Here is a 16,017-nt window from a genome sequence, read left to right as displayed (position 1 = left end):
AGTGGATGTTTTCTGAGAACTATCCACTGAAAAATTGCTTACTTTCTTATTTACACCATATAATTATAAAATAAATTGATTACAATATTTATATTCCACTTACATTTCAGTGTAGAGTATATAGAGCAGTATAAACAAGTCACTGTCAGTATTAAATTTTAGTTTGTACTGACTTCACTAGTGCTTTTTAGGTAGCTTGTTGTAAAACTAGTCAAATATTTAGGTGAGCTGATATACCCCAGGAAGACCTCTGCATACCCTCATGGGGTACACGCACCCCTGGTTGAGAACCACTGAACTAGACCACATGATAGAATGCCCCATTTGACTGGCGAAGGAAGCTAGAGGGCTTGCCCTTAAGCCCAACAGCAGCTTGTTGCTGGCTGCTCAAAGCATTCACCCACAGATGCAATTGCTCCTGTGATCACTTATTCCTAGTCTTACTTCTGCCTTGATACAGTCCCGCTCCTGCTTTATTCCAGCTTTGGACCTAGCCCTGCTCCTGCCTTGGACCCAGCATTGTCTGTGTCTTGCCTCACTCCAGCTCTGATTCTCAGCTCTGACGCTTGTCTCTGCCATCTGGCCTCTGACCCTGACCCTGCCATCTGACCTTTGACCACAGCTCCAACCACTAGGTCTGACTCCAGCTCCAACCACTTGGCATGACCATCCACATCCCAGTCTCAAACATTCCCATTCGCACACAAACTGCCAAACATTGTCCTCGACTTCCTGGCCTGCCCAATTCTGTCTTGTGGCCTACACCTTGGATCTTGTCTCTTCTTGCAATCCCCATCACTCCTCCCCTCCATAATGCTCATGAAAAAGGTTAATAAATAATAGTAATAAAACTACAATAGTTATTTTCTTCTCTGGGTTTTCTAACATATCTAATAATCTCAGTTTGTCTTATATATAGTAAGAGTTTTCAAGTGTAAAATTCCACATTTCTGCTGAATTGGGCTCCCTGTTCTGTAGACATGAGAGACACCCTCCCCCACAGACTATTTTGTAGTCTAGGGAAGGTGCACTGGATTGGGAGCCAGGAGACCTGGAGTTCTGCTCATCCTCAGAAATACTGTTTACATTTCTGTGAGCTTAATAGGCCTAAATATTGAGTAAGACCTCAGGCCCCCAATCCTACAAAGTAATCAAGTGTCATGCACTCCATTTTACAAATAAGATAATAGAAGTTACCTCATTTACCATACATTTCAGATTGAATGTGACAATTCTACAGTGCTTGGCTAGCCTGTCTCGAACCACTAGCCCACATTCTCCTCTCAGAGTTTTGAAAAGAACCCAGGAATTTTGATCTCCATCATTCTATGACTGTCGACGAAATAGCCGTGTTGCCCATTGGCAAAGTGAGATTGCATCCTTATGCACAATAAATTACTCCTTTAGCTGAAGCAGTATGAGTCTGTGCTGTGACTATGAAGCTCAGGGTTCAAAGCTGCAGACCCATGTGGGGGGTTCCTTATGGTTGCACATGAGGAAATTTGTTTTTTTCAATTATGTTAATAAATTGGTTTAGTTTACAGAGACAGAAAATTCTCAAAAATAGGTTTTATCATTAAAACATCATTTGCCAATTATAATTGCCCAACCAGCAAGATAGAAGTGTTCCACATTTTGGTCATGTCACTGTATTTTGATTTCTTGTGCGGAACACTGCAATGTTTGAAGATTGAGAAGTATAGATAGCAAGCTCTTTGGGGCAGGAACTGTTTTATATTTGTGCCCTGTACATTGCTAAATGCTCTGTCAATGCTTAAATTAATATTAACAAACAACAACAATCATCGATATACTGGCAGCTCAAGATCCACAAATCTAGCAATATTTACATATTAACACTATTTAGGGAATGGTGAGAGTTAAAGGCTCTTTGGGGGACTACACTGAAACAGTATGAGAACAATTTGCGTTAATGTGATTAAACACTACACTTTGAAAGAGTTAAAAAGATATGAGTATGCTATAAAAGGAAATTGTAAACACTGCCCAAATCTCAAGCACTGGAGATCTCGCAAGGGCTTAAAAACAAAAAACAAAACAAAAAAACTTCTACTAATCTAATCTAGTAACTCTTGTGTATGCCCTGTCTACCCCCAAAAGGATCACTTGGATTAATCAAATTTTTTCTCCTGCCCCTTCTTGTGCAGTTTTAGTGGTTTCTCCCAAACTCAACAACTTGGAAATATTATCTGGTTATAAAATATATTTTGTATTGATTCCTATTTACTTCAGCCTTCCATGATGGTAGTGTCTGGAAAAACTGTGCAGAGTTACTGGAATCTACAGTATATTCAAGCCAGTAAGCAAACCCAAAGGTTAATAACAGAACTTTGAGGTCAAATTTGGACAGTAACAAACCAGCTCATTTCAATAATCCTGCATCATTAGTTAAAAGGCTTGAAAAATAAAGTCACTGTATATTACACAAACTTGTAGTACAGACTAGTGACTAGCCACCCTGTAGTTAGGATTTCCACTGTGCCCAAAAATTGCAAGACCATCTCTATTTCCATGCATTTGTTTGGCATCTCATATAATAATCTTATTCAGCAACTACAGTAAATCTGCAATGTCACTTTAGAAACCATTATGCTGTTCTGCTTGGAATATGGTCTTGTGGTTAGGGCACTGTACTAGGACTGTTCCCTGCTTGGAAGCATGACATTGGACAAGTCATTTAAATTGTTCTATACCTCAGTTCCCCTGTCTGTACACTGGGAATACTACTTTATTTTACAGAGGTATTTTGAAGATATATTTTCATTAATGCTCAAGGGCATATAGGTACCAAGGTAATCTCCCTATAGCAGATAGATGTTCATTTCAACTGCAGCCACCACCATTAACCAAAGTTTAATTGTGGCCTCAATTTCAACCTCGTATTTACAGCTGTGCCCAAATTGTAATCTACATGCTATAGCTTTCAGATTCTTACTGATCACCACAAAGCCTTGTCTGTACAGGATTTAAAAAAAAAAAGACAATTCACCCCCAGTAAAACTACCAGCAGCAGCAGCAGCGGCAACATGGTAATAAAAATACCTGAGTCTTGTCTATATTACTGCCTCTACCATTGCTGCCACCCATAGATGGTGTATACATGGTGAATTATACTTTCAATTTTTTCAAGTGCAGATGAGGCCAAAGAATCTGGCCAGTCTCTTTTCAGCCTAACGAGCCTGGATGAGAAAAGGCACAGACCTTGTAATCCATCTGTATTTGGAGAAAAACAGTTTTAAAAAGATTTTTAAATCTACTGCACCCCCTTTTTGAAGATGGTGGCAGTAGCAAAATCTACTTTGCTTTAACACTGCAGACCTAGTGGCATCAATAACCCAAATTTAAAAGTGACATCTCAGAATTCAAGCAAAAAAAAAAAAAAAGTAAAAATTAAAAAAGGAGGACTTGTGGCACCTTAGAGACCTAACCAATTTATTTGAGCATAAGCTTTCGTGAGCTACAGCTCACTTCATCGGATGCACACTGTGGAAAATACAGAAGAAGATGTTTGGGGTGGGGGGAGAGAACCTTTTGTAGTGGTAAAACACCCATTTTTTTCATGGTCTGTGTGTATAAAAAACAAACATCTTCTTCTGTATTTTCCACAGTGTGCATCTGATGAAGTGAGCTGTAGCTCACGAAAGCTTATGCTCAAATAAATTTGTTAGTCTCTAAGGTGCCACAAGTCCTCCTTTTCTTTTTGCGAATACAGACTAACACGGCTGTTACTCTGAAACCTGTCATAAAAAAAATGGTAATCTATTTCATAACCATGTTTTCACTTAAAGACTAGAAAGTTATTGTACATCTTTTAAAGCCTGTTCTTTCATATTAAAATCTTGGCTTTTGGAATAGAGCAGTTTAACTGTAACTCCTCAAGCATTTCAAGGGAAAAAATGAAACTATGAGTAGGGTCCATGAAGCATAAGATAAACAGCATAAAATAGTACAACAGACCAAAGAGTTCACAGAATGAAAATGTAGAGATCCAAAGACCTATTACTTCATTTAGTCTAGTCCCCATAGTCAGTACATGATTTTCCTCAAATTATTGTTGCAGAGCCATTGAGACACCATATTTAAGGTTAGTTCTGTTTTACACTTAAAGCAGGAACTCAATCTCTGTTTTGTATGAAAAACAGTGATTTATAACTATTTCCATTCTACAATATGGTATGGGGAAGACTAACAGTTTAGGAGAGGAATACAAAATTGCATTTTGATATATCCCCTTCGTAACATTCCCTGCATCCAAGCCTGGGATGGAAAACAGATTGTTATCCCATAGGCATTTGTGTTGTGTTGGAGATAATGGACTTCTGCACCCTACCTGTTCAGTTTTTTGAAGACTAAGACCCCTGTGAAATGGTTCAGCCCACTCCTAAACCAGCTGAATGATTTCATGAAGAACAGGATCTTCAACAACATGCTCCACTGGTTTGATGAATATCGATTTGTGTGTAAAAGAATCACTGCTATGGCAAAGATCCTGGTCTTCAATAAATGTTCACTGGCACAGGAGCTCTTCTGAATCTACTAAACTGAAGACCTGATTTAAAATTTTTCAAATAAAAAAAAAATAGCCTTTTTAAAAATATTGAAGAAGCTTCTAAAACCTAGTAATTTTTACTAAAGTGATTTTTATACTTTCAAGATTTTCAACCACTGCTACTATTCAGCTGATTCAGAAGAGATCTTAAGCTAGCTGAACAGTTTAACAATGAGCAGGCTCTTCAGCACAGCAACATCTCCTTTAATATGCAACAGGATCTTTATCAGAGATCCTAGATTTTACACCACTACAGCAAGAGAACAGTATACAGTCTTACTCACGAGCTTGGAACATTTATATAATCCTAAAGCAGGCTTGGATTAAAAAAAAAAGTTAAATTTTAAGTAATACCTTCTAAACTGAAAACGTGGTTTAAAAACTAAACAGATGAGTTTGTTTCTCTAGGAGGAATTTAAAATACACACACACAGGATTAGTTTAAATTAAGAGATTTCATAGAATCATAGAATATCAGGGTTGGAAGGGACCCCAGAAGGTCATCTAGTCCAACCCCCTGCTCGAAGCAGGACCAATTCCCAGTTAAATCATCCCAGCCAGGGCTTTGTCAAGCCTGACCTTAAAAACTTCTAAGGAAGGAGATTCCACCACCTCCCTAGGCAACGCATTCCAGTGTTTCACCACCCTCCTAGTGAAAAAGTTTTTCCTAATATCCAATCTAAACCTCCCCCATTGCAACTTGAGACCATTACTCCTCGTTCTGTCATCTGCTACCATTGAGAACAGTCTAGAGCCATCCTCTTTGGAACCCCCTTTCAGGTAGTTGAAAGCAGCTATCAAATCCCGACTCATTCTTCTCTTCTGCAGACTAAACAATCCCAGCTCCCTCAGCCTCTCTTCATAAGTCATGTGCTCTAGACCCCTAATCATTTTTGTTGCCCTTCGCTGGACTCTCTCCAATTTATCTACATCCTTCTTGTAGTGTGGGGCCCAAAACTGGACACAGTACTCCAGATGAGGCCTCACCAGTGTCGAATAGAGGGGAACGATCACATCCCTCGATCTGCTCGCTTTGCCCCTACTTATACATCCCAAAATGCCATTGGCCTTCTTGGCAACAAGGGCACACTGTTGACTCATATCCAGCTTCTCGTCCACTGTCACCCCTAGGTCCTTTACATTATAATGTAATGCAATCAAACCAGCAAGGCTACTGGGTTTAACAGTCTTTTAAATTTCTTCACAAGACCATTGTAAGGTAGTGAGAGCAAAAAACATCTGCTATATAGTATGGTGCAATAGACACTGATCGTGAATAAGAACGAGAGCTTAGATGATCATTACTTACAGCAGCTTCCCTGAACAGATCCCAATTTAAAAGAAAAATAGTATCAAGAGGAGCTACACAAGACACCAGTTGAGATTTTAAACGCCAATACATTTCAAGATACGCTACATATTTTGCCTGTGGTATACTATTTTCCCACAATAGCCATTGAATGTCTTCTTGCATCCACATCTATGCGTTTTTACCATTTGAACATAGAGCTGTGTGGGAAAAGGTAATTCCATTTCATGGAGGATTGGAGGTTTTGAAATTTGGTTTTGTTCTTACTCAGAATGAAAGCCAAAAATTTCAAAATTCTTTATCAAAGGGAAAGCCCTAAGGCCCAACTCAGAGTTGGGTAGCTGTTTATTTTTATTTGAAAGATCTACTTCAGCAAATAATCAGTCAATATAGATAGATTTAAATCTATCAACAAGTTACAACAACTGTCAAAAGCATAAAAGAAAGGTTTTTTTGCATGAGCTGTGAACATTCAGAAGTACAGCATTCAAAGTTAACTTTATAGTCAAAAACCATACTGTTCCTAAAAAACCAGGCTGGCATGCTTCATGGCAGAAGGGATTTCTGTGGAAGCCAAAATAAGCTGCGACTTTATTTTGACATAGTCTCTAACAAAATGAAAACAAACAGTGAGTCTGTACCTCTGGAGTGGCGGAGGTGACGGTCACATTGGCCATGAGGCCATTCCTTTTATACATGCTCTCCCCAAGATGCAGGAAATTTCAGCTCAGCCACCACTGGTGACACAACATGATGAATGGAGAACTCCTGTAAGGCAAATATACAGTATTTATGAAAAACTGACTTAAGGGATTTCCTTATTCTCTTGAGAGAGAGCAGCCACATGTGTGGAACAAAAAGATTATATGCTGGGGGAAGAATTCTCTGTGAAGTATAAAAATCAAAAAAGAGTACTTATGTGACTTTATCATAATAGCACACTAACACTTTTTTTTCAAGTCAGTTCAGGAAATAAACATAAGTATAATGCTTATATTTAGATCTAGGTCTAAGAAGAAGTCCACATCGGAGGGCATCCATGCAAACCCTTGAGCACCGCTGACTTACACTGCGAACATAGGAGAGACACATTAAAACTAACCAAAGCAGCAGCACCTCTTCCTCCCACCTTACCATCCATTATCTAATCACCAGTTACCCAACCAACAGCTTCAGAAAACCTATCACACTTTCCCACCCTCAACTGACTCAGCACTCCGCTAATGCCCACTCAAATAAGCTCTGCTGTGTGCCTGGAAAGTCAATTTAGGCTGCTTTGGGGCAGAGCATTCCAAAGGAAAGGGGCCTCTACAGAGAGCACTCTTGATCCTCCTCATTAAAAAGCAGGCTGCCAACAAGTTCAAGGGCCTCTTCTCAACAGGAATAGTGACAATATAGCCTGGGGAATGGTGGCCTCTCAAATAAGCAGGTACCGAACTGTTATGGGCTTCGTAGATTTAAAACATCACCTTTAACTGTCTCCAGAAATCAACAAGCAGTTCGCGCAAAATCGTAGAGTACTGATGACAAATGGTACCGTCAAGAGGCACCACAATCAGTGGACTGCTGCATTCCACTCCAACTTAAGTTTCCAGGTAGATTTCAGGTGTTCAACAAAGACCACTTTCTCACCTCAAACTGGATTAATGCAAATGCATGAATCACAGCAGCAAAGTTCACATCCAAAAGAAATGATCATAAGCTCTTGGCAAGCAGCAGATGGCAACGAGTGTTCCCAGACATTGATAGAATAGTGTTCTTCTAACAACATATGGGGATCTAACATCACACTCTGTTTGTTCACCTGAACAAATGGAGGGCAAACACATAACATGTAGCTGGACATACATTTTGAATAATCAGGAAATTTGTTTGAAAACAAATCTTGGTCTACAATTATAAAGTACATAATATTTAAATTAGTTATGCACATTTAATATTGTGATAACAAGTAACTGATTAGTATATTAAACAATGAACAAGAGTCCAGTTATTCTATAAAGAAAAAAATATGAGACAAAAAGGTACATGCAAACATCTATGATATGGGTTCAATGACCGTGATATACATAAACACGGATTTTAAATTCACTCTTCTCTCAGTGGAAGGGTGTTCATAAATAGAGGATTAAATACCTATTTCTAAATAAATCACTCATTCAACCACAATGGCAAATCTCTCATGATAAAATCTCATTTGAGTTAGCATGTGCTTGCAAGGCACAAGACTTTACCTCCCACAATGATTTTGACTTTCACCGTTACAGACAAAGGGATAATGTAAGATCACGGAGCCATTTGGAGGCTATTAAAATACAGAACAGTCCATGAAGTATCTCAATTAGAACGGATTATTAAATTTTCAGTCAAAATGTGTTTGTTTTGACTAACTGATTGATTAAATGAACTTTTTGTTGAAAACCCATTTTTCAGGCTTTTGATGTAAAGCAGAGGGAAGGCTCCCTACCTTGCTCTGCACCTCCCTGGAAGCAGCGACATCCCGCTCCCTCAGCTCCTAGGCAGAGGCACGGCCAGGCAGCTCTGTGGGCTGCCTCCACCCCGAGCACTGGCTCCGCTGCAGAAATCCCAGAAAGTCACAGAATCCGTGACTTCCATGACCTCTGTGACAAACTCGCAGCCTTACTAATCACTAACAGTCAGTATGGATTTACTAAGAACAAATCATGTCAAACCAGCTTGATTTCCTTCTTTGACAGGGTAACTAGTTTGGTGGATATGGGAACATGGTGGACACAATATACCTGGATTTTAGCAAGGTTTTTGACACAGTCCCACATGACATTCTGATAAGTAAGCTGGAGAAATGCAGGCTCAGCAGAACTACCATTAAGTAGATACATAATTTGTTAAACAACCGCAAAAAACCAAATAACTATTAACGGAATGATGTCAGATTGGAAGGAGATCTCAAATGGGATTCCACGGGGATCTGTTCTGGGTCCATGTGATGGGGTTGGGACTCACCACCACAGCGCCTCCCGTTGGTACCTCTGGGAATTAGCTCAGTCCATGTGGAGCGCCCTCCGCTGGTGGTGTCCCGTCCATCTCTCGCCCTCTGTTGGCATCTGGACCTGCGTTGCTCCCTTCTCACAGTGTCCTCTTCAGGACACTGCCCTCCAGTAGAGCCCCCTAGTCCACACTCACCCCCTTCTGGGGGGTTGGGGTGGGGGGGTAACAGCAGTCCTTTTGCTTCACCCCAGCCACTGTGGCCAACCACACCCCCAAAGTCTAACCCCCTTCTGTCAGGGGTCAGGTGCAGTCTGCTATGGCCACTTCTAACAGCTGGGTGTAATACAAGGGGGAAAGGGGGGGGGGACCCAGGCCCACCCTCTACTCTGGGTCCCGGCCCAGGGACCCTCTGGTGGCAGCCTCCCTCCCCTCCTTCGCTCCCCTTGTCTGCCTCTCCTCCCTGGACCACTTCCCCTTCGGCCCCCTTGCACCTTGTGGGCCCTTCTATTAGGGCCTGCAGCCTGGCAGGTATTGGGCTGGAGCTCTCCTCAGCTCCCCCAAGCCTACCCAGCACTACGCTGTCCTGGATGCTGGTCTCCTTCACTCAGGAGACAGACCTTCTCCCTTGAAGGTCTGGAAGGGACTGACTGCCTCTTGCCTGGGCAGCCTTTATATAGGGCCTAGCCTGGCCCTGATTGGCTGCCTCCTGCTCAGCCCTGACTGGCTCTCTAACAGGCCCTCCCTGATTGGCTGCCACCTTGCACAGCCACTCTGGCCTACTGTAGCCCAACCTGGCATGGGGATGGGGTCATTGCCCCATTACAGCCCAATGTTATTTAACACAGAATCATAGGACTGGAAGAGACCTCGAGAGGTCATCTCGTGCAGTCCCCTGCACTTATGGCACAACTAAGTATTATCTTGACCACTCCTGATAGGTGTTTGTCTACCTGCTCTTAAAAATCTCCAATGATGAAGGTTCCACAATCTCCCTAGGCAATTTATTCCAGCGCTTAACTACTCTGACAGTTAGGAATTTTTTCCTAATGTCCAACTTAAACCACCCTTACTGCAATTTAAGCCCATTACTTCCAGTCCTTTCTTTAGAGGTTAAGGAGAACAATTTTTGCCCGCCTTCTTATAACAACCTTTTATGTACTGGAAAACTACGTCATATCCCCTCTCAGTCTTCTCTTCTCCAGACTAAATAAACCCATTTTTTTCAGTCTTTCCTCATAGGTCATGTTTTTTTAGACCTTTAAACAATTTTGTTGCTGTTCCCTGAATTTTCTCCAATTTGTCCACATTTTTCCTGAAATGTGGAGCCCAGAACTGGACACAATATTCTAGTTGAGGCCTAACCAGCACAGAGTAGAGCAGAAGAATTACTTCTCATGTCTTGCTTACAACACTCGTGCTAATACATCCCAGAACGTTTGCTTTCTTTGCAATAGTGTTACACTGTTGAGTCATATTTAGCTTGTGATCCACTATGACATCTTTATTAATCACCTGGATGTAGGAATAGACAGCATAGTGATCAAATTTGCAGATGACACACATCGGGGGAGGAAGGGGTTTGCAAACACTTAGCTAAAATTCAAAGGGATCTTGATAAATTGGAGAACTAGGCTATAGACAACAAAATTAAATTCAACAAAAACAAATGTAAGGTGCTACACTTAGGGAAGAAAAACCAAATGCACAAATACAGAATGGGGGGTAACTGCTTTGGCAGCAGCACTGCCAAGAAGGATCTGGGAGGTGTGGTGGATTACAACCTCAGCATGAGTCAACAGTGTGATGCTGTTGCGCAAAAAAAAAAAAAAAAGGGGGGGGGGGGATAAAATTTTAGGTTGCATTAACAGAGGCATAGCATGCTAGTCACGAGGGGTGATAGTACCACTCTATGCAGCACTGGTTAGGCCTCAACTGGAGTACTGTGTCCAATTTTGCTGTCTAATGTATAGAAAGGATGTAGAGAAACTGGAAAGGATCCAGAAACAAGTGTCAAAGATGATCAAACGGATAGAATACAAGCCATATGAGCAAAGGCTGAAGAAACTGGGTGTGTTTAGTTTGGAAAAGGGAGATTAAGGGGGGACATGATAGTGGTCTCCAAATACTTGAAAGGGTATTATAAAAAAGATAGAGAAAAGTTGTTCTCTCTTGCCACAGAGGGCAGGACAAGAGGCAATGGGTTCAAACTACAGCATAATAGATTTAGATTAAATCTCAAGAAAAACTTCCTAACTGTAAGAACTGCCTAGGGAGGTCATAGAAGCTCCTTCACTGAAGGTTTTCAAAAGGAGTCTGAATAGCCTGGCATGTACGGTTGAGACACAAGAAATCCTGCATCTTGGCACAGGGTAGACTAGATTACATTTGCAGTCCCTTCTAATGCTATGGTTCTATGATTCTAAGCAGGGTGGATAAAAATCAATTTTTTTTTTTAAATCATTTTTCCTATCTACCCAATGGGACTCAGTGCTCAGTCTAGAAGATACCATCAGAGATGCTTAGTTTTGCAGTTCTCAAACTGTGGATTTGTGTCTCCAGAGATAACATGCTTGTTAACAGCAAAAATGTTTTTAAATAAATAAATAAATAAATAATATATAGAGAGAGGTGAGAAATAACAGACCTCACCCTACTGTCCCTCTGCAAATTTGTATGCACAGAGTCAGTCCCTTAACCTCTCTCTAAAAGTGCAAAGTTTCAAAAAGTTCAATGAATAGAAGATTGTTGAGGGCAGAATAGATCTGGAGAAGGAGAAGTCTGGAGATAAATGTGAGACGGGAGGGACAGGCAGTAGAAACAAAAGTGAAACTGTTTGAGCAGCATATTCCAGAAGTCTTGAGGTCTTTCTGAGTGTAGCCTTCATTGATTTGAGATCTACCATACCATTCTCTCACTAGAAGGGAAAATCTATAATGGCAGCAGGCCATAAAAGAGACCCAGTTTGGGAATATTTTAATGAAGTCCCTCTACCTGTGAATAAGACAGGCATGCATGCAAAATGCAAACAGCACAACAAAGAAATGCAAGGCATGGTTTCCTGAATGAAATAATATAATGGGAAGCGTTCCTTCTCAGGAGGAAGCTGCGTTGAAGATGATGAAATGAACACGTCTGAACAAGCAGGATCTTCATTCAGGTTGGTAAACTTTTTTATTTCATACTTCTTTCTTAAGGACTGCCTGTCTTCCTTCTGGGCTATTCTTGAATTCTCATGTTTGAGCAAAAAATATAGTTGTTACTCTATGGTACTATCATTTTAGATGCAGTTGTGATAAAAAATAAACAGCTGAAATAGGCAAATCTTCCTTTTACAATTTCACTTTTAAAGTAGTACTGAGTGTCAGTGAATGCAATGAGTAATACTAAATGAGCAGTATGGTAATAATAATTAAGTAACTGCATTAACTTATTTTGTTTAGGAGAATCCATCCTCAACATACAGGATTCTGAAGACTATCCACCTTCAAGATCACCAACATTTTCTATAGTTTCAGAGTTATCTGCCAATGATAGTGTTTCGGTCACATCATATATGTCACATAGCCACAGTATATCACCTGTAGCAAAAAGAAAAAAAAAATCTCCATCATCCAGAAACAACCATAGATAAGTTTATGATAAACATCAGCTGTTTACAAAAAGAGGGGTAATTGATGAAAAAATTGCCCGGTTTGTTTATGCAAGAGACTCACCTTTCCATATGATTGAGAACCCACACTTCATTAACATGGTTCAGTCATTAAGACCAGGATACAGTCCACCCAACAGAGCAGATGTTGCAGGCAAATTGCTGGATAAAGTGTATGAAAGAGAAATTGAGCAGTGTGCAAAAGGTCTAGAGGGTAAAATTGTTAACTGAGTCTTGATGGGTGGAGCAATGTCCACAACAATCCTGGTGTATGTGCTTGTGTGACAACAGAAGAAGGGAATGTCTTCCTTACAGAAACAACTGATACATCAGGAAATGCACACACAGCAGAATACTTACAAGAAGCAGCAGTAAAAGCTATAACAAACTGTGGGGAAAAAATTCAAATGTCTAATATGCAGCTTGGTCACAGACAATGCTGCAAATGTATCCAAGATGAGAAGAAATTATTTATAAGAGAGTCCCAAGCTAATAACATATGGTTGCAGAATGCAACTCTTAGCCAAAGATTTCAGTGTTCCAGAAATAAAGGCTAATGTTGTTGAAATTGCAAAATACTTCCATAACAACCACTTTGCAGCAGCTGCTCTGAAAAAAGTGGGAGGAACCAAGCTAACGCTCCCACAAGACGTGCAATGAAACTCAGCAGTGGACTGTTTTGAGCAGTGGACTATGTCAAGAACTGGCCTAATCTGATGACAGTTTGTGAACAAAATCGTGAAAAAATAGATGACACTGTCACAGCCAAAGTTCTCAATATTGGGCTTCAGAGAAATGTTGACCACATGCGGAGTACCCTGAAGCCTATTTGTGTAGCCTTGAATAAAATGCAGGGAAATAGCTGTTTTATTGCTGACGCTGTTGAAATTTGGAAGGAACTGAGTGAGATCTTAAAAAGAGAAATATGCAGTGACAGAGTTAAATTACAAGCATTAAAAAAACAAATGGGACAAGCACTATCTCCAGCTCATTTTCTTGCAAATATTCTCAATATTCGGTACCAGAGACAAACCTTAACTGCTGAAGAAGAGGAGTTAGCTATGACATGGACATCCGGCAATCATCCCACCATAATGCCAACTATAATAAACTTCAGAGCTAAGGGTGAACCATTCAAGAAATATGTTTGCTGATGATGTTTTAAAGAAAGTCACTCCAGTGAACTGGTGGAAGTCACTTAAGCACTTGGATTCAGAGACTGTTGAAGTGATAATCTCACTTTTAACAGCAGTAGCTTCTTCTGCCAGTGTAGAAAGAATATTTTCTTCCTTTGGACTAATTCATTCCAAATTGAAAAATTGTTTGGGACCTGAAAAAGCAGGAAAGCTTGTTTTTCTTTTCCAGATTATGAACAAACAGGAAAATGAAGGTGACGACGACTGAGTTAGCTGCAGAAGCCAATATTTTAAGCTTCTCACGTTGATCTGGTTGACATAGTCGATTTAATTTTTTTTTAATATTTCATTTAACTATTTTAGTTAAAAACAATTTTAACAAAAACAAACTGGATTTTAAAAAACTTGAATGTTTAACTAAATTCAAAAATTCATTTGCTTGTTTTGTTAAAATATTATGTTTTGCTGTTGAAGAAAAAAATCCAGAATACATAACGTTGTTGTTTTAGTTAAATAAAACTATTTAAATGTCTGTCTGGTGATGTTCTCCTCCTAATACAGCATGGCAAGAAAATCCTGCAAATATTAATGATTAACCTGTTGAACTGGAGATAGTTCACCTCCCAATGACTTCATAAATATCTGCTTCAATTACCTTTGGTAAATGAAATAACCAAACAATCATTCATTTTCTGATATAGCTGTAAAACTAATCTGAAAAGTTTTCAAAATAAATCACTGTTTAAAAATGTATAGTGTGTACCTTCTAAAAATGAAACCTACATCTATCTCTGAGTTGTGAAGAATATGTATTACAGTTATAACAACCAACAAAAATGCACTTTTATGTAGAAATCCATGATTAAATTGAGTCTTCCTGACTAGTGATTTAAGTCATGGTGCCTTGTGCAACAGTACCACCTAGTGACAAAATAACTGAAGTGCACAAGTTTTAAAACATTTGTGAAACAGATAAGTCATAGGTAATGGTGAGTAAATGAAGGTGTCTAGTAATTCTGCATAGTATGTGCTACAGACTTAGCAGAGATAGGGTATATATCCTACTCTAGGTGCATGCCTGGCTCTCATCAACTGTAATGAAGTTACACATGCCACATACACAACCAACAACCAGTTCATAGGCACAATTACATGAGTTAACAATACCAACAGCTGAGCAACATGACCACAGAACTATAACACTACCAACCCCTTCACCTCTCCCACTGACAACAATTAGTCAGCCAACTGATGCGTTCTCGCTCTTCAGCTAACAAATCATCTACAATAGGTTAAAAGCCAGATTGAAAAGACATGCTGGCAACCTCCTAGCCACATAAAAATTAAACCTTATTATCTGAGAATCCAGGGCAGCAATGGATCCAGTAAGATTCCAAGATTTTGTACAGTGAGAAAAGCATGGGCATATATCCTCACTGGATGAGGTAACCCCTCCCACAGCCTCTCCAAAAGCTTCCTCCTTGCTACTGAAATCACTTTTGTATTGTTAGGATTGATCTTACGCCAGCTAGACACCTTCCAGGATCCTCTCTAGGCAGAACAGTGAGAAAGCAAGGAGGCTGAAAAATCTGGGTTGAATAAAGATTTTTTTCCTCAGGTTGATGATGTCACAAATCCTTCAGTATATCTGACAATGGCAAGGCAACTAGTGTGCCGTGACCAGTGCTTGTTATATTTTTAATAATTTCACTGTTATATGTGTGCATCAATACTCCAAAAAGACCCATATTTTGGAGTTTACTGTATCCACCTTGCACAACCCTACATCATATATCAATTTAAAGCTTATTTCATGTATGTTTAGATGAGGTATGATGTAGAGCTATCAAGTGGTCTTATAAGCCTGTAGGCAAGGTGAAACAATGGTATCCAAAATGAGAAAGTGTCATTTTCCCCATAGTTTCAGAAACACTGTAACGTAACTATGAATACAGTTTTTACTGTTTAAGTCAGGGGGTCAGCAACCTGCGGCACGCGTGCCAAAGGCATGGGCATGCGAGCTGATTTTTACTGGCACGCTGCTGCCAGCCAGGGTCCTGGCCACTGGCTCCGCTCAGCCCACCGCCGGTCTGGGGTTCTGTCTGCCAGCCCCGCTCAGCCTGCTGCCGGTCTGGAGTTTCGGCTCCCGACCCCTTGCCAGCCGGGGTCTCAGCCACCAGCACCGCTCAGCCCGCTGCTGGCCTGAGTGAATGGAACCCCAGGCTGGCAGCAGCTGAAGTAACCCTTCTCATAGCCTCTCCAAAAGCTTCCTCCTTGCTACTAAAATCACTTTTGTATTGTTAGGATTGATCTTACGCCAGCTAGACACCTTCCAGAATCTAGCGGCTGAGTGCGGCCGGTGGCCACGACCCCGGCTGGCATG

General features: G+C 40.4%; 1 protein-coding gene across 2 annotated transcripts in view; it reads right to left on the bottom strand.

The window, feature by feature from the left end:
• RALGPS1 (Ral GEF with PH domain and SH3 binding motif 1) overlaps window positions 1–16,017 on the bottom strand; it is a 394,814-nt gene that overhangs the window by 340,236 nt on the left and 38,561 nt on the right. For both annotated transcript variants that reach the window (XM_074973513.1, XM_074973514.1), the window contains one exon: window positions 6,521–6,647. In XM_074973513.1, coding sequence (XP_074829614.1) covers window positions 6,521–6,577 — 57 coding nt within the window. In that variant the 5' untranslated portion in view covers window positions 6,578–6,647. The remainder of the gene's footprint in view (window positions 1–6,520; window positions 6,648–16,017) is intronic.

Source organism: Natator depressus, chromosome 16, assembly GCF_965152275.1.
Source record: "Natator depressus isolate rNatDep1 chromosome 16, rNatDep2.hap1, whole genome shotgun sequence".
NCBI classification, from domain to species: domain Eukaryota; kingdom Metazoa; phylum Chordata; order Testudines; family Cheloniidae; genus Natator; species Natator depressus.
The sequence above is the reverse complement of the archived record's forward strand: the minus strand, read 5'-3'. Positions and strand labels throughout refer to the sequence as shown.